Raw genomic sequence first — 19,598 nt, forward strand, 5'->3', positions numbered from 1 at the left:
CTGGAGTATCCCTTTAAATCAAATTTAATCTGCGTTTCTTGTTTTTCCTCCACTCTATTTTGAGGATCATCATTCAGAGTACAAGCAGCAATAGTAGTAGTGCGCCTTTAACCAGCGTGCGTGCGCACAAGCGTAAAGTATAGTAGGTGGCCGCGCATGGCATCTCCGTGCCTGCTTTGCGCTCTGCTCTGCCGTCCTCTGCCGCTGGGTCGCTGATGATGCCGCGCGGAGCGGGGCGCTTGTACATTTCTGTGTGCGGCTACAACCGCAGTTCCCAAGATTGAAGTCGAATGAAACGGGAGAGGAGCTTGAAATACGATGATGGATCGTCCGAGCCGTTTCTCATCGCTCGGACAGCTGTAACGTCGGCGGACACACGCGTGGATTCATCAAAGGTGAGAGTGCGGCTGTGAATCACGGAGGAAATAACCTCCTTATTCACCCTGGACCACTTATCCTCCCCATCTGCTGCTGCTGCTGCTGCTGCTGCTGCTGCCGATGATGATGATGATGATGATGGTGAAGCTCTAAACGCAACCTGCGTGATTTTCCCTCCGGTAAAAGGCCAGTTCCCTGCTATGCCTCTCATTCGGCTGCTGAGACACAGTGAGAATTGAAAAGATGCAGGATTGCCATTGTTTCTTATCCACATTTTTTTTTACGGGCATCACGACACACCATTCCCATTGCGGAAATAAGGTAAATAGGCAGTTAAATCAGCAATATGGCTGCGTTTGTGCCCTGCCGTGGCTTCAGAAGTGATTTATAAGTGCTGTAGGATTGCTCACGGTGAGAATTGAGGCTTGTAGAAACCGAGGAGTGAATGATATCAGTGGAAGGGAGGTACTGCAGTAACCGAGTCCTTATGTTGACTCAAAGGATGTTGTCATTACCTCGAAGCTGAAGGTGCGGTTACTGTAAAATGCACCTTTACGGGCCTGTGATGAGAACCACAGTCTCACTGTGTCAAGAAAGGGCTGACATCAAAATAACTATGAGTTTATGGTTATTTATGGACAAATGAGTGAATGTAATTGAGTAAAAATCCCACTGAATTCAGACCTTTATCGCACTGATTCTGGTCTGTGTGGATGTGCTCTGGTCTGTGGATTCATTTTGTCTATGAATTATTAAGAACTTGTCTCTGTTTCCTTATCTGGCATGATATAATTAACTCCTGTGTTAAGCTGTCATTTCCTGCCATGTACTGCTTACATTTTTTTCTGAAGATTGCCTGCCAATTCAAGGCCTTCAAGTTGCCTACTCATGAATTTCTGCAGTTACTTCACAGGCTGAATATTTACAATGAACCATTGTGTTATTTTGCTGACATGTGTCTGTTGGGTCTCCCACTGCATAGCAAACGTTTTTCTACCCTTTCCCCAAAAGTACAGCAGTGCTTCTCTAACACATCTATCCCTGAAAATGCACAAATACAGTGTGTGTTGCCCCATTCAGGACCCCATTTAATATGTGATTAGGCTGACCAAGTGTTTTCAAGTTGCCAAAGTCGACCATTAATCCTGAGTTATTGTCATGATTTGCCCACTGAGCTATAAAGATCCATACGGCTGTCTTAAATCGCTGTTTAATGTAGCACCAAGTGATTTATTGCAGTCGTACAAAGCAGCAGTCATAATTAGAGCTGAAGCAAATAGTCAATTAATTGATAAGTCGCACAACAAACAATGATTTTTGAAACATTATCTGGTTTCAACTTCTCAAAAGTGAAGATTTTAAGCATTTCTCCTTTTAATATCATTGTAAATTCAGTATTTTGAGGGTCTTGGTCGAGACACTTAAAATATGTCACCTTGAGCTCCTTGAAATAGTGATGGGCAGGGCTGCTATTTTCATTATGGATTCATCTTACGGTTATTTTCTCAATTAATTAATTAATTAAAGACTTTTGTTTCTAAAAATGTCAGAAAATAATCAAAAATGTCCCTTATAACTTCCCAGAACCCAACGTGATGTCTTTAAACGTCTTACTTTTTTCCGACCAACAGTCCATAACCCAAATGTATTAAATTCACTATATGACACAGAAAAGTATTCAGTTCTTACATTTAAAAAACCAGTAAATGTTAAATTTGATTATCTAAATAGTTGCCATTTAGTTTTCTGTTGATTGACTAATCATTGCAGCTCTGGTGATGGGCTTATTGTTTTTGAACAAGTGAGAAAAAGATTATTTGATCATGTAAATAATGATTTTTATTACCTATTGTTTTAAATTATATAAGAAATAATGATTGAATACCACTTCATTTCAGTAGATGGGGTCCTTTTAAAGACCCTTGCTGGTGCCTCTAACCTGTAATAAAAACCACTCAACACAAGCCAGAGTAGCAAGTTAGTGACTGGAAAGGACCTCTGTCATAACAGTAGAGATCACCGTCAGAGTGTCTCTAAAACAAGGCTTCATGCGTAAGAAAAATCCCCAAAAATAGAAAAATTCTCCCTGTTTTTAGACTTCCTGAACGTAGCAGAACCCTGGCCTCTTCGCTCACACTCTGTTGGTCAGCTGATCCCAACCCACAGTCAGTGAACGCACCCTGATGTGATCCAGACATGTTTTTGGGGTGCCTGGGTCCTCCGGTCTGAGGCCGTCCCGGGCTTCTCACTCATTGGCCAGCTGTGATGTGCTCTGCGTCGGTCATCATTAAGTGGGTTCTTTGCTGCTCAGTCGGTGTCATTAGCCCACAGGATGCATTCACTGCTGAGCGGCACGTCATGGGGAATTATCATTTGCACAGGCCAGGAGGCTGGAGTGCTCCCCAGCCAGCTCACCAATATCTCTACAGGAAGAGAGGGAGGGGAAACAAAAGCACAAATTGAGAGTTAATGAAGTCCTCGAAGGAGGGGGAGAGGGGAGGTGTTAATTACTTATTTAAGAGTCATCTACATTTTGTCAGCGAGGAATTGCTCATCTCTCACAGTAACGGTGACATCAAGTCGAAAAAGACACCCTCGCTAACTCTTTCAATATTGCTTTTTCCCCCCCGCAGGGTCGGCGTTTAAGGCTTCACTTTGTTTGACATTCAGCCAGCGACAGGTAAATATTTTTTAAATCTTTGTAAAATTAAATGTACAATGCTAAAATGATGTCTTATGTGATACAAGACTAATGTATCTGTCATGTATGGGCTTACAACAAATTTTTCCAGTATATTCTACCACACATTTATGTCACTAATAAATGGATACTACTATTAATTACCTTCAGTTGAAGCTTCAAAATAAAATGTTCACTGCTTAAGGAAAATAACACCTCCTCTGAAGAAAACATTAAAATCCATGATGACACTTTCTAAACAATAGTATGAATGAAGGAATTGAACGAACCAAGGACACTTGTATTGTTTCAAAGGGAGTACTGCCGAGTACTATGTTGAAACAAAAATCAGACAGTGAATCCTTTTTGAAAGGACACAACAGAGCCGACGCTGAAGGTAAAACAGGCGTCAGAACAAAAGTTAGACTTTAAATTGTTCAATAGATGTAAAATCTTTGGTGTGCAAGAGATGAGTGTCCTCTTTGTTCCTCCTCCAGCATCTGATACTGCGTCCTGAAGAGGAAAGTCTTCATACATACATATCATTTTTGTGGCGTTGATTTTAACGCTAAATACAGATTGTCAACACACTTTAAAGAAATAGTTTGACACACAAATTGCCCTGACTAAGATATCTTCCAGCACACAACCCCCCATAAAACCACAACTTGTTGTTTGAACATTTTTGTTTTTTGTACAGATTAACTGAATGAGATATAACATGTTAATTAGCTAATCGGCTGTTGGCTGTAGCTTCATATTTAGTGTACAGACATATCAATCTTATATTAACTACTGGCAAGAAAGCAAATAGGATATTTCCCAAAATGTGGAACTTTATTGCTTTGGATAAAAATCTAATTTTTGTCAACATTACACTTTCTTAGTGGCCACCGAGCACATGCGCTGGTATTGGCTTCCCACAACACTTTGCTGTATAACTGAGCCAAGATAGGTAGAGATTTGAATTTATAAAATTAGGATTTATCTCTGGTTTTCACTATCTTCAGCTGCACTCCACATCTCTAATATTTCAGCGAGTGTATTAGGTGAAACAAACTGAAAGATCAGTCTGATTATTAGGTTAGCTAGTCTTTAAAATTGGTTACATTTGGCATTCCACTCAGAAAAACAAATAATTTCATCCCTATAGCGGTTTTCATCTTCTGATAAAAATCCAACTAAAGCCATATAATCTGTATGTTTTACAGTTGGAATGATGACTAATACAGTCCTTGATGTACAGGCTAAATGAGAAAGATGAAAGAACGTACTGTATCCTCTGGTATACCGCATTCAGGAGCTCTCATGTACAATATAGCTGACCACATAACACATACACACATAATCAGATCCTCTATATCATATTTATGTCTCTTCTTCCCACAAAAATTATAACTCATAGTCTGGAACATTTTCTTCGGTTGCACTAATAATAAATCATCCTCATTTTCAGGGTATGTGATTGATTTTGGACAATGAAAAGAGCTGTGTGTGGCATTTGTGAACATGCTCCTGTCTGTACAGTAAGCATCGCATGCTCTGCTGTTTGATGTGCCACAGAATGATCGAGGAAGGCAGTAAACGAGGCAAGGCCATGGTGGAGAAGAGGCAGCTCTTCATGGAAATGAGTGAGTGGAGTCGACTGAGAGAAAATCTCTTTTCACTATTCATAGTCAGCTGCAGCTCATGTAATTCTTTGACTGGCTCCAAGTTGCACAGGAGATACGTGGTGCCTCACACTTACAGTATAATTCCTCCCACGCAAAGACAGTGATAGTGTTTGAATGTACCATCAGTAAGCCCGCTTGTGTTTGGAAAAAAAACATGTATTTCATTAAACTGGACAGGTGTAGCATTAATCTGAGATATTTCGCTTTGCAGGAGCTCAGAACTTCGATGTAATCAGACTGTCGACTTACAGGACTGCCTGCAAACTCCGGTTTGTGCAAAAGAGATGCAACCGTAAGAGCATGTAGATTCTTAAAGATTTTCCTCTCTTTTCAACTGTGATGACACCGTGTAACCAATAGAAACATTTGTTCCAACATGAATACAGACTTAATTGATCACAGTCTGTCTGTGACTCCCCTCCTCCCCCCTCACAGTTCATCTGGTGGATGTCTGGAACATGATCGAAGCCTTTCGTGACAACGGGCTCAACACACTGGACCACAACGCTGAGATCAATGTGTCGCGGCTGGAGACTATCCTGTCTTCCATCTACTACCAGCTCAACAAGCGGTTGCCCACCACCCACCAGATCAATGTGGAGCAGTCCATCGGCCTGCTGCTCAACTTCATGGTGGCCACCTATGACAGGTATGGGTCTGGTGATCAGTGCAGAGGAACACCACACTTTATTGAAGTAACTTAATATGTCCTGTTGACAGTCAACTGGTTCATGATTGAGTCGTTTTTGTGGCCTATCAAAGTCAAAGTCAAGATTTTTCACACATTATGTATTAAATAAAGTGTTCTATTACTTTTTCTGCAAGTTTTATTTAAATTGAGCAGTTCAAGGACATTTCTTTCAACTAACTGAAACGTCATTAGTCTATGCAGTCTATTAAGCAAAGATTTGAAAACATTATCAGTGGTTCCAGCTTCTTCAGTATGAGCAATTGCTTCTCTCCCTCTTGAAGTATAGTAAAATTAAATATCTTTGAGTTTTGGACTACTGGTCAGACAAAAACGACACGTCTTAAGACAAATCCTTAGATCAAATTATGATTTATTCACTATTTTCTAATATGTATGAACTGAAAGACTAATCCACAGCCCTGCTCTGAATGAAATACTGTCACAGGACATTGTTTCTTTTCCCTATGATTAGTATCAGATTACATAGTTTTTGCTTTCCAGGAAACTTGTGGCAAATTGATTTTAAATTATAGACCTATAAAATAAACCGTTAGCATTTTATTCCCCAACACAAATGTTTAAATGATGTTTTAAAGTCCGCTGCACGCTGCCAGGAATGAAATTCTGGTATAAAAAAAAAGAAGCTGAATCCTTTGTTTAACGCAGTGTCAAATACTGGAATCAGCTGAAACAATACTGTCCATGTGTCCCACAATTGCCAGAATAATACGCAGCACATGACCTCATTGTCCTCAATGGTAGCTGTGGCCCAAACAATCCATCCAGCCAGGTTTTAGGTCTCAGAAATCTTGGCAATAAGCTGACAAATGTTGGAACCAATACAGATCTGAAGCATCCCTGGTGATGTTTTACTGTATTATGATCCCTTCTGTTAATGTCTGCTCTGTGCTTTACAGACCCCAGACACTGTGCATCCCGGAGTACAGAGGTTTATTATTGACCGTAAAGCTCTCTCTCATTATTGTACCTTGTGTGCTCAAATTGATTGGCTGCCTGCCCTGTCCATTCATTGACCCATTCAATTGCTTTACTTTTATCTGTAAGGCCATTCTGGTCCCGCTCCGTTATTATTCATGCTGCCGTATCTCTGGGAAACTTTGTGGAAATGACTGTCTGCGATCACAGGAAGCAGTATTGCTATCTGTCCCTGCGGTCCAAACTGAATTAGGGAGAGGAGCTTTCATGTACTCTGTTACCTCTGCTCGGAAGCCAGAGCTAAATGAATCTGAAATGAAAGAGCTGGTCTCTCTTGGCGAATTAAAAAGATTTTAAAGGGTCTTGACGCAGCCTAATAATGACTTGGCTATACTGTGTTAATCTGTGATTTAAGGTTTAGTTCATGATTTTTGACATTTTGATGCAACATAAGTGCATTGATATGTTTCAGTCGTATTCTGGTAAATGCATTGCTGTATGTTGTGTTTATCATGGTGCACATTTTTCTCTGCTTTCATCTCAAATTCATAATCTTAGCAGAATTCTCAGGTTAAATTAACAAAATAAAAGTGTAACTTTACTGTGGCTACAAGTTACAGTTGTGGGATAGTATTATATTCTAAAACATAGGGTGACAGTACAAGCAAGAAGGGTTGGTTTTCAGCTAACTCACAAAGCAAACATTAGCAACCAGAAGCTACTTGTCATACCAGACCAAGTAAGGCTGTAGTGGCAAAACCAGTCAGTGTATTGCAGTGGTGGAAAGTAACTAAGTACATTCAGTCCAGTAAAGGTAGTACTTTGTATATGGTACTACATCTCAGAGGCAACTTAAATGGTCTGACAAGTTTTTTGGATCACAGTTTTTCATATTATTTTTGTCTAGTGAAAATCATATATTTTCAGATTTGCTGATTCAGAATTTTTCTGATAAACTGAAAGATGAAATGTTCCTGTATTGAGCGGAGAAAATCCTCCTACTCCTTAAGAAAATGAAACAATGTAAAAACAATGAAAACGGAAAGGTTGACTTGTAAGAGATACATGGTTCTCACAGCACAGCAACATTACAAACATAAAATAATCTAATAGAATATCATGGATTGCTGTCGATTAAACTACCCAACAGTATATAAAGTAGTTAAAATTAGCACAAAGTTAATCATCTACAGCAGTAAAATGCAACATACACAATGCAATTGCATTGCATTATTAATCCAAATCCAAACATCATATAATAGTAAAACACAGGGACAAGGAACAAGTATTTCAGTGTGGTATTAGTACTTTAACTTAAGTTAAGGATTTGAATGCTTCTTCCACCACTGGTGTATTGAATTGAACAAAGGTGCATTTTACTGCTTATAAATTCAACTTATTTCTTCTTTAAAAAGTCACAAAGTCTCTTTACTGTCCTGTCACTTTAATACCCCAGTGAACCTTTCTCTCTGCTTGCAGTGAAAGCCATGGGAAGCTGACAGTTTTCTCAATGAAAGCCATGCTGGCAACAATGTGTGGAGGGAAAATTGTGGACAAACTACGCTGTGAGTACATGTCGAATCACTTTACACATACCATGTCAGGACATATATATGTGAACGAGCAGCATTTTTAAATAAGCTTTAATAATTTGTGCCTAATTTTCTAAAATCTGATGTCATGGCTACCTGAATGTATCTGGGTTTCCTGAGACGGCGACTGCCTTCATGTAGTTGCTGGAGTTAAACACACAGGGGCACTGTTGGAACATGTATACAGAGCAGAATTAATTTGCTTTAGCTGTGCATATTTTAACTCTCTGCAGAGTATGTGGACTGTGGATCAATAATATACATCTACAGAAATGTCAAATGCCTGTTTTGCCCTCTGTTTTTGCTAAGAATAATAAGTCTGACATTTCCCCTCTCTCAGATATTTTCTCACAGATCTCTGACTCAAGTGGAGTCATGATGTTTGCAAAGTTCGATCAGTTCCTCCGGGAGGTGCTGAAACTCCCCACAGCCGTGTTTGAGGGTCCTTCTTTTGGCTACACGGAGCATTCAGTGCGGACGTGCTTCCCTCAGCAGGTATGAGGAGGTTCTTCTTTTTCTTCCTCTTCGTCTTTTAAACATTTACTCTTCTTGTTTAATGCATGCATGTGTGTGTTTGTATCTAGAAGAAGATCATGCTGAACACGTTTTTGGATGTGTTGATGGCAGATCCTCCCCCTCAATGCCTCGTATGGCTACCACTCATGCACCGACTTGCTAATGTTGAAAATGGTAAGATCTGAACTCTCAACTGTTTATTTTTACACTGTACATCCACACTGGAATTTTTATTAAAAGTAGTTAGCATGCGAACAGAGAGACAAAATAAATACTTAAAAATGTCATGGATAAATATACATTCAGTTTCTGTACCACCAAGTGGGCATACAAATGAGAACTTGACCAGAGAAAGAAATAAAGGAGCAATGACAATTCCTGGATTACTATATGAAACAATATTTTTATATAAATCATAATGTTATAACATCCAATTTGAAATAATTTTAAATGAAGACATCTTCTGATGCTATTCATTCTTAATTAAAAGTACAGATGTATTATCGCTAATAGTGGTAGTGTTTCCACCGCAGCGTTTCATTGATTTCAAGGGGAATCAGACCAAATCTAACTAATCTAATTTGTAAAATACATGTAATGCAGTAAAAAGTACAATATTTCCTTCTGCCTTTTTGTTAGTAACTCTGTAAGTAAAGATGTCTCTTACAGAAAATCCCTCCTTTGTTGTTTTTCAGTCTTCCATCCGGTGGAATGTTCCTATTGCCGGAGCGAGAGCATGATGGGTTTCCGGTATAGGTGCCAACAGTGCCATGGCTACCAGCTCTGTCAGAGCTGCTTCTGGCGTGGCCATGCCAATGGTCCCCATAGCAACCAGCACCAGATGAAGGAGCATTCATCTTGGGTAAGGCAAAGCCCTGATAACTCATAATTTTACAGTGTGTTGTTCCCTTTTCTAAACAATCCAAAAGTCAATATCCGTGTGAGAGAGTGGAATGATTTTACAGCATAGCAGACTATTCAGCCGTCTCCCTATATTTCCTGTCCTTTCAAAACAATCCAAGAGGGATTATATGGGGTTTTACTCATTTTGGAAAATTAAATTGTATTGATTGAATTTTCTGCGTTGCCACATTCCCCCAAAGTTCGATCATTATGTTATAAATCGAAACAAGGGAAGTCACAGGCGCTGGATCCCAAATCCAATTCCAGTCCCACTCAGTTTTTTCACAGAAAAGAATGAGTGTTCATAAAGCCTCAGGACTTGGATAACATGCATGAGTGCATGAAACATAAAACAGTCTGTAATATGAAAAACCATTTATAACACTTATCACGAAGGTTAGGTGGGTGAATCTGTTCTGGATGTTTTCCTCCTTCTGTGACAAATTGATGTAAATTGTATGTCTATGAAACAGATCTGTGACGTTGTTCACTACATTTCATTTGGTTTCCACTGCTACAACCACCTGTAGTGTTTCGTTTGTGTATCTGGCAGCATTTTCCATCTGTCACTATTCTGATTACTGGTAGTGTGACTGGTCATTTCTCTTGCTGTGACAGAAAAAATGGCTGCTCATTCAGGAGGGAGACCAGTGCTGGGTCTGCTACTTAATGCCACACTCTGTCTTTTTGTTTGTGTCTGTATTGTAAGGGTCAATGGCACTATATAAAGGAAAGGCAATTTTATTCATTAGGTCAGGTAATTTCAAAGATCTCAAAACCTTCTCAAAAAGTCACACAAAATGATAAAAAATGTCTTCTTGAAATATTTTTGCCCTGTTAGATGTCTTAAAAAGCAGCTCCAGTATTTTAAAATATGGGCCCTATTTGTTAATTTTTTTGAGATCTAAATGATTAATAGGTACAAAAAAGTTTAGGAATTGCTCCAGTAGGTCACCTCAACCGAACAGCCCCTCACCAGGCTGCAATGGATGCAACATAATCTTGGAGCAAAATCTTGGGGTGAGATGTGCCTGTCACAGTACGTCCACTAAAAGTGCTTGTTTTTTTTTGCCACTGACAGGCTCAGATTAAAGAAATAGATTTAAAGGGTTGTTAAAACTCCAGAGTCACTCAAACAAACTCACAGATTGAGGCAGTGGTAGACCAACAACTCCCATGTTCTGCGAAGTAAAATTACTGTTTTTGTCAAAGGAGTCTGGTGGCTCTTAAGAGAGCAATATAACAGCTTCAGCTCCCCATTGGAATGGGCTGTCTGAAAAGGTATATCTCTGTAGGAATCCTTTCCATAATGTTGTCAGACGCTTAGAATAACAACCTGAGCCAGTCAGTGGCAAAAACAAAGCACTTGTAGTGGACAGGCACATTTGCCCCAAGGTCTACATTGCAGCCTGGTTAGTGGTGACCGATTTCCTTTTGTACCTATTAGTCATTTAGACCCCGAGCTATGTAAAAATAGGGCACAGGTTTAAAAATACCGGAATTACCCTTTAATTACAGTAGCGCGAAACTACAGCTTTCACTGACGTTTTTACACACATGCATTTCTACTATTTTGGACGCAGCTCATCTGTAGAAGCAATGTGGAATAAATGCTCAGTTGCCAGTTTATTATGTACACCTAGCTAAAAATAATGCACTCTAATTAGACAGTCCTGCAATAAATCCTACCTTTGTGAAGGTTAAAGTGTTCAGTTATGCAGTTGCCATTGAGCTGTATTGCGTTATACTATGAGGTCAACATTCAGCTTTACAATGTTTTGTTTGCTTTCTTCACTTTCCTAAATTAGTGCACATGCTACACTGATCATCCTGCCTAAAGGGACTGCTATCCCGAAGCCTAACCTTACCTACAATGAATTCATTAGTTTGTGTTTCTGTTTGTGTTTCACTGGAGTGTTAAATTTATTAAAAACTTATTTCAAAGACCCTGCTGAATAATTAAATTCTGGTCAGATTTGACAGATTTGACACTGAAATTGGTAATCAGTGATAATAATACTGTATGTAAAAGTACAGTTTCAAAAATTCTATCTATTATTGTATGGTATGTTATGATTGCCAATTTTAAACTTGTAAATAGCATTCAAATTGAAATTAGGACTAGGAAACTGGGAAAGGTATGGTTAATCCATGGCACCTAATAAAAATCCTTCAAGCCTGATTAAACCCAAATTTGATGTATATGCTATTGTTGTCTATGCAAAGTATATTTAACCTTTAAGCCGGAGATATACTGTTTGGTGGTTTGCTGTTGCGTTAATTTCTAAGGTAACACAACCAACGGTCCAAATGGATGCAGGATACACGAGGCAGCCATCATGCATACGTGAACATGTTGTTAAAAGCAAGTATATCTCCGGCCTTACACAATGAACTCTGTAATGTCTTCAGCTGGCCATATGACATGAAGGCAGAATAATGGACTCATGAGTTTTGGGACTGCAAGGCAGCCAACAAAACTGCATGTGAAGTAGCAGATACGAGCACTGAATATGCAGAAACTACTGCTGATCCACACTTTTGACACAGTAAACAAACAGTTGACCTACTTATGTAAATTACTTGTGAAACAGCTTAAAGCTGTTTCTACTATTCCAACACGATGACAGCAGTGGATCCAACACGCAAGGTGACAGATACTTTGTTTGTCCTGCCCTCCTCACAGAAGTCTCCGGCCAAAAAGCTGAGCCATGCAATCAGTAAATCTCTAGGCTGCGTCCCCATCGGAGAGCCGCCACATCCTGTGTTCCCCGAGCAGGCTGAGAGACCACAGGAACTCACCCATACTGTGTAAGTGCCATACCCAAAGCATTCGTTACCACTCTTTGTGTCATTAATGAGGGAAACCCAACTGATTTGCTGATTAACAGCACAGCAGGGCCCAGTGTGCTCACGATCTATAGTCTGTTCTTGTCATGTAACTGCCTCCATCTTTCCCATTTCGCTATCACTACATGACTGATAGAGTCCCAATCTCGCGAAAGTGTCAAGCCCATGATTATTTGCTAACATGGAAATGGTGATATACTATGCAGGTTCAGCCGTTAACAGCACAGTCGTCCTCATCAGTCTGTTGGCAATGAAATGGGGACGTTGGTATAAATCTCACACTCCAGGCTTTGAGGCTTCTGGAAATCATTACAGGAAATGCATTATATTCTGCTGCTGTCTTAAACCCCACACACTCATTTACATTTCAGTTGAAAAATACTACGATTTCCATAATCAATTCCACTGCCGAGATACATCCGCAGTAGTCCACATCAGTGTGGTCACTTCATATTTTTCTCATCATTGTTTCGCCGAAACTCTGACGCTTTTGGCCTCCACCAAGACAAAATCTAATAATGTTTCAGATTAAAAAAAAGTGATTTATGATTTTGCTTGTTCATGGCATTAATACGTTCACAGAAAAAAATCTCTCAACTTTCTCATTTGAGCTTTCAAACATATCTCATGACACATTTCATAACAAAATCCTGCTTCATATTCCAGTCACGACCATAAACCTAAGCTGTCTCTATATGCTTTTGCTGCTGGCAAGTGTCAGTGAGTAATTGATAGTGAGCTACATGATGGGTGAAAAACTAGCTCAGTGAATGCCAAGAAAAATAGACACAACGTAAATGCATCAACATGATTTCCTGTTTTAGTGCCTGATAGAACCATCTTCTCTTAATCGGGCCTCACATCCAGGCTCTGCCCACTGGCAGGAGGATTTTTCTGCATTGTGCCCAAACTTATGCATTTAAGATGAAGTTTACATTTGCATAAATTTACAATTCATCACAACCTGAATTGTTTTCCTCTAGCTGAGAGATGAGGCGATTGGATTAGCCTGCGTGGTATAGGCTGTGTAGCATGAAATTACATCAAGTAGATTAATATTGATTAAAATAGAATTTGTGGCTAAACTACTTTGGATTATGTCTCTCCAGTGCCCTCAGCAAGCAGTAATCCATGTTGGTTTTTGGTTGTTGTTGGTTTTTTTTTACGATTTTGATTATTTCAGATGATGGAAGCCCAGAGAATATTGAGTTCTGTCCATTTGGGGCTCTTGGTTATATTGGATTTTATTGCACAAAGGCCTTTTATTGTAATTCTTTTCCTCAGAATGATTTTTCCATGAACCGAAGGGTCCAGTTTGAAGTCTTTTAGTGACTCATCTATTCAAGAACTGTATGTCATTTTGAGTATTTCCATTTTATGCTACTTAATACTTATACTACCCTATATCTCTGAAGGAAATATTGTACTTTTTACTCCACTACATTCAGACATAGTTACTACCTTTCAGATTTTACAGTAAAAAAATATGTAATAATCTTATGACATACAATGTATTGCAAAAGCTTGTGTCTAGTTGGGCATAGACATTTATCCTTTAAACTTCTCAAAAGGTTTCATTTGAATCACTCGTAGAAGCATAATCAGGTCAAATGATCCAATTTGGCAGAAAAAGAAAAGATTACACACAAGCAAAAAAATTCATACAGATTTGTGTCACAGAATTTTGTTTTTCTTCTTTCCTGTCCCATTATTAATCCCTCAGAGAGCCTGTATCCGGAAAGATCCAGTGGCATGCAGGTCTATGGAAATGTATCCAGATCTGTATATAATATGGTATAATATTATATAAAAATAAAAATTGTCAAAAATCCAGTCTGTAATCTTCTGGATTGTCCCTCGTATACTATACTATTTTTCAGCATTTATTCCAGCAACCCCCTTTGGTCACAACATAATTTAACTTCATATCAAGCTTGGTAACTTTATACAAAGTAGTTAAAACTAGCTTCACCTCAACCAGCTACAACTGTAAAATGCAGCTTGCACAGTGATGCACAAGCATTAACAATCTAGTACAGAAATATAATATTATTCCATGCACAGGTGATATTTATCTACAGAAAATGTACTTTTACTTCAGATACTTCTTCTGATAATACTAATATGCTTATAGGACGAATTTTGAATAGTAATTGTTGTAGGTACTTTTACTTGAGTAAATGGTCTGATTATTTATATATATTGATATGTATTAATATATATACAGTATATGTATATAATCTCTGTGAGATCTCTTAAATGGAAGTTTTGAGGTAGAAATTCCAGGAACTTCTTGTTATGTTCTCCTTTAAGAATTTAATGGACAAAGTGCATTCTCATGCTCTCGCAGATGGCATTTCAAGGTTGGTGGCACTATGGTGTGTGTGTGTATGTGTTCACTGACTTTTAGGATAATGGATGTGACTGTTGACCCCTGAGACTTGTTTGTATGGCTCTTCGTCTCTATTGTTATGTTTGACGCAGGGAAGGTATTTACCAAAAGTCCCCGTCTTTGACGATGGAAAAAGGTCTATTTTTGGTTCAAAAAGCATTTATGTTTTTTATCTGTGTGTGGTGATGAAGTAGCGGCTCTCATCAACCGTGCCATGAAAAGATGTTTTTTTAAACCTGACAACCATTCAAAATATGTATTCATCAGTGACTGCTATTCTCAATTTTGGTTCAGATTTAATGCTTCCATATTTATAACTGTGCATGTCTTTGAACTGCAGAATATATTGTTGACAAATCATATCCAAAGAGATGCCAGAGAGTCTATTTTTTACACACACAAGTCAAAATATCCAGATTTTATTTTGTTTATCAGTTTGGAATGTGACACATATTTTGAGATTATAACATTTAAGGGATGAGAAAATCAATACCACACAGTTTGTCTTTCATAACTGTTGGTTAAAAGCTAGCCTACAGCAAACAGACAGTTAGCATAGCTTAGCATAAAGACTGGAAATAGGGGGAAACAGCTTGCCTGGCTCTGCTCGAATGTTACAGGATACCTACCAACCTAAAGCTCACACATTAACATGTTATACCTCATTTATTTAATCTGTACAAACCAAAGTTTGTGCTTACAGGGACATTTGATGAGAAGATCAATATTCTCACATCTGTCCTCGATCCACTTTGCTGCTGTAACATTGGAATTTCCCCATTGTGGGACAAATAAAGGAATATCATATCTTATCTTATCTTATCTTATATGGAGTATATAAAGACTGGAAACAGTTAGCCTGGCTCCACAGCTAAAAAAGTCCACCTACCAGTACCTATATGTCACTAACGTATTTGTTTAATCCACCCAAAACAGATATGTTAAAGCAACAATTTGTGTTATAACCACCAGGCGGTCACTGCACCCGGCCATAACAGGCACATAACACCCCGTCCACTGCTACGTAGAATACAGCTAGCGTCCCATTGTTGCATATGCTGTATGGGTCAAACAAACACAAACTGTGCAGCTGTTAACTTGAGTGATCCACATGCACCTTCACATGCTAAGCTAAGCTAACTGGCTTCCCGCTGTAGCTTGATATTTACCAGCTAAATATGAGAGCGGTATTGATCATCTCATCTGACTGTTTGCAAGGAAGCAAATGAGCGTAATTCCGAGAAAGTTGACCATTACTTTAATCCGACATACCGACTGTAAATCTTCTGCACTCTTTGTAGCCATGGAAGGACGAGCTGGCACTAATGGAATAATTCCCATTAGTTAACGGCCTATTTCAGGGAAATTATGGCTGAATACAGTAATTTTCCGCCTACCATTCCCATGTTGATTTCCCTGCTGGCTACAGAAATCTTCCGTCAAACTGGATCCCTCAGATAATTAGTCACAGGAAAACTGCCAAGCCTCCAATTTTCTTCTACATTGACTTCAATTTATTGATGGTATATAGCACGGAGAGAAATGTGCTGCTGGTATTCTAAAAGTAGTGCAGCTAGTTGCCAATCCTGATGAATGTTGTCTGTGAAGAGGTGTTATTTAATGTTGTGAACCAGGAGACATCCATCAGCGTGGTGTCTCAGGTGTGTATGTGTTTGTGTGAGAGGCTGACGAAGCGCCTGTGAGTGAGTAATAATGGCAGAATCAGGGTAGAGCGTCAGGTTTGATCAAAACTCCCAAATCGAACGGACATGAGTCTCCCAGTTGTCCAACCCCTCGCACCGTCTTCAGACAAAGTGTATCTATTCTGATACTGTTTTGAAATATTTACTGGCGTCTGAAAGCAAAGACTAACAGCGAGCTGAGCTGTGAATTTCTCCCTCCACTCAAACTGTCAGCGAGATTCTTGGGGATTTGTGTTTTGGAGAGGAGTTATAGGTTTGGGATGCACCGTCTGTCTCAGGAACTTTAAATCTATGATACAGCTTCTTACCTTCAGATTTAGCACCGCTTCTGCCAAAAGACTTTAAGCACCGAAATAGTCTGGGAGTCGAAAATAGGCATCTTACCGTACTTTGCATTAATGTGGAACACACACTATAGCGTCACATTTTCAGTGCCATGTTTAATATTTAGCAACCAATTTTCCACTCTCTATATAATCCCCAGAAATCCCTTAACATTTTCAAAAGGCCTTCTTCTGTTTTACATCTTTTTTTATTCTCCGGGTCAATGCAAATTCCATCAATGTCATTAAAATGGAGAGAACAGGCATGTAATTCACTTTTCTGGGAGCGTGATCCATTGGGGTTTTTTTATGGCCTAGGTACTGACAGCCTCCCGGGGAAATAGGAGCACCTTTGCCAGCAGGAGAGGATGCTTCATGTTTGCGTATTATTTTTAGCCGGCTGAGGGCAATTGAAGGCAGCCATGCATCCGTCGTTGTCAGAAATAAGGTGAATGTGTGTATGTGTGTGTGTGTGTGTGTGTGTATGTGTGTGTGTGTGTATGAAGCTCTTGCAGACTTAATTTTCCCTGTACCCCTGCCAACTACCAAGTACAAGGAAAGGGTGGCACATTGTCATTCACTGCACGCAGGTAGCACAAGGCATAGCGCAATGCAGACTTTGATCTCTAAGTGCCTAAATGTTGTGTCAATTCACTCCCATTTGACCTCTGAGGCACCAGCTGAATGACTGGACTGCGCGTCCTTAATCAACATTTCTTCAGTCAGTGAACCACGAAGCTGCAGACACTGACGGGAATGAGTTAGGACGCCCGTTAGGATTAATCCAAATTCTAAGAGGAAAATGAAATACTTCTGCTGTCAAGCTTTTACATAAGAAGAAGCTCTTCTTTTATGGCGCCCTGCTGTTTCACAGCAGTTATATTGGTGTATTTGAAAGGGACTGATGATTATTTATAGAAAGATAGCTGTGAAGAGCTTTGACTTATGTAACTCACTGAAGATATGTAAATGCAATTATAGTATAGACTTTAGTATAGGCCAGTTTGTTACATGCTTTTCTCCTGAGAGAATGAGAATAGATTTGGGATTTTTTTAGAGGTTGTAATTGATTTTTTTTGTTTGTTTGTTTGTTTTTTGGAGCAAATGGCTTTTCCCTAATTTCAAGTGTGTATTTATGTGTTAGAGAGAGGTAAAAAAAAAGACAGAGTCAGAGCAGAGAGCTTCAGAGAGACAGAGAGGAGAGAGAGAGAGAGAGAGAGAGAGAGAGAGAGAGAGAGAGAGTGGAATCTACGTCGTCATAAAGTCACGTGACCGCCGAGTTTCCTTGGAGACAGCAGCAGTGTAGTACATTGAGATGCTCGCCTGCTCAGTTGAGGGCAGATTAGGCATCTGGCAACAGCAGCAGTTGGATGTATTTTGCCAGCCAGACAGGTGCTTTCTCTCCTCAAAGAGGTAAGTGTGGTGCCTCTTCCGTCTGGAGCTCTTCACCTTCGGGGTGGATTATTGTAACATAATGAGCGTTAAACGAGAGGTAAACATTTTTCACATGGGCTTTTACTTGGAGTGTTTGTGCTCACAGTCTGTCTGTGAAGGGGGACTAGAAGGCAGCATGTGCAGGTTTGAGTAGTGACAGTTGCTTTTCTTTTTCATGTTGTTAGATTACTGCTTTAAACATAAGAATTAGCAGGACTGTGTTTGTGCATATGGACCAAGGAACTTAAAAAATTAGGACTGATGAATTACTCATGCAGGACTGTCCACGGTTTTCTTTTGAATCTGTTAGGCTTGTCCTGAGAGAAATTCAAATTTATGGACTAATAAATAATTGCAGTTTGTCTTTAAAAAGAACACGCTAAACCCCACAAGCATCCACATGAATGCAGGGAATATGAAATTTGACTTGTGAACAAATAACGATGCCAATGATTTGAATACAATTAAGCGATCCAAAAATTATGCAGTTTCTCTTGCTCTTATTTTTGTTTTTTAGTAGGACAATAATATACAGAATGTTATGTTTGCTGTTGAGGCACTTTGTGGCACCATAGCTTAAAAAGAGGCTTTCAGTGCCTGATGCTGATAACAGTATTCTGCACAATGTGGATATAAATAGTTTGATTTTGGTCAGAAATGCTGATTGGACAAATAAGCATAATAGGACACAATGCTGCTCGGTGCTTTGCCTTTTATGTGGTAATGAGCGCTTTAAATAAAACTGTTACAATAGAATCAAGGCTGATAAACTACAAAGAGATACTATGTGCAGATGGAAGAGATGCAACTACAGAGACATGGAAATCGAGTGCTGTCGCGAGTGCCTGCTATTTGCTGCGCCGGGTGAAGTGTGAAGCTGAGATCACCTGAGATGTGCAGAGTGATATTTTGATCCCGTTAATGAGACTCTGTGGTCCGGGGGCTTGGGCTCCGATGAGCTTGCCGGGGCCACTGATTCAGCTGCCAGATGGACCCCATGGCTTTGTTTACTCTCACAAATTACCTCCCACAATGTCACCTTTCCTAGTTTTTCACAGACTTCCAGTTTAATTAGATTTCTTGTCTGCTGTTGTTGCTCTTGCTCATGTTAATTAGATTGAAGCTAATTGCCCTAAAAACATTTAGATTGCTGTTCCCGGAAAAGTCAATTACTTTACTACAATTTTAACTTAACTCAAGTACAACATGTTGCCTCTTTTGTGCAGCACACTCAGTAGTTTATAATGATCCCCCTTGCCTCCTCTCTTACCCTCTTTTGTACAGTTGGATTAAATTGCCGTCAAGATCGCTGATTCATGATTGCTAATAAAATGCAAATGCCCTCTACTCCATTCCCTGGTGACAAGCACCACAGGCATCTGCAGTGTAGCATTAAAGACCTCTAATCTTGTCTTTTAGTCAGCCGAAACCAGTGGCCAACAACATGAACGACACAATGCTCATGTCCTCTGGGGCACCTACTCCTACCAAAAGGTAAGCACTCCCCAGGCATAATGCACAATGTCT

General features: G+C 39.5%; 1 protein-coding gene across 7 annotated transcripts in view; it reads left to right on the forward strand.

Annotated features, from left to right (window-relative positions):
* Window positions 1-216: 216 nt before the first annotated feature.
* Window positions 217-19,598, forward strand: part of dtnbb (dystrobrevin, beta b) — a 36,314-nt gene continuing 16,932 nt past the window's right edge. For 3 of the 7 annotated variants that reach the window (XM_051389438.1, XM_051389435.1, XM_051389439.1), the window contains exons 1-11: window positions 217-395; window positions 3,012-3,058; window positions 4,622-4,689; window positions 4,943-5,023; window positions 5,167-5,380; window positions 7,838-7,923; window positions 8,291-8,445; window positions 8,535-8,640; window positions 9,162-9,328; window positions 12,056-12,180; window positions 19,491-19,565. In XM_051389438.1, coding sequence (XP_051245398.1) covers window positions 4,623-4,689; window positions 4,943-5,023; window positions 5,167-5,380; window positions 7,838-7,923; window positions 8,291-8,445; window positions 8,535-8,640; window positions 9,162-9,328; window positions 12,056-12,180; window positions 19,491-19,565 — 1,076 coding nt within the window. In that variant the 5' untranslated portion in view covers window positions 217-395; window positions 3,012-3,058; window position 4,622. Of the gene's footprint in view, window positions 396-598; window positions 700-3,011; window positions 3,059-4,621; window positions 4,690-4,942; window positions 5,024-5,166; window positions 5,381-7,837; window positions 7,924-8,290; window positions 8,446-8,534; window positions 8,641-9,161; window positions 9,329-12,055; window positions 12,181-19,490; window positions 19,566-19,598 lie in introns of those variants that run through there. The other 4 variants (XM_051389441.1, XM_051389442.1, XM_051389437.1 and 1 more) reach the window with 3 other exon arrangements.

Source organism: Dicentrarchus labrax, unplaced genomic scaffold, assembly GCF_905237075.1.
Source record: "Dicentrarchus labrax unplaced genomic scaffold, dlabrax2021, whole genome shotgun sequence".
Taxonomy (NCBI): Eukaryota; Metazoa; Chordata; class Actinopteri; family Moronidae; genus Dicentrarchus; species Dicentrarchus labrax.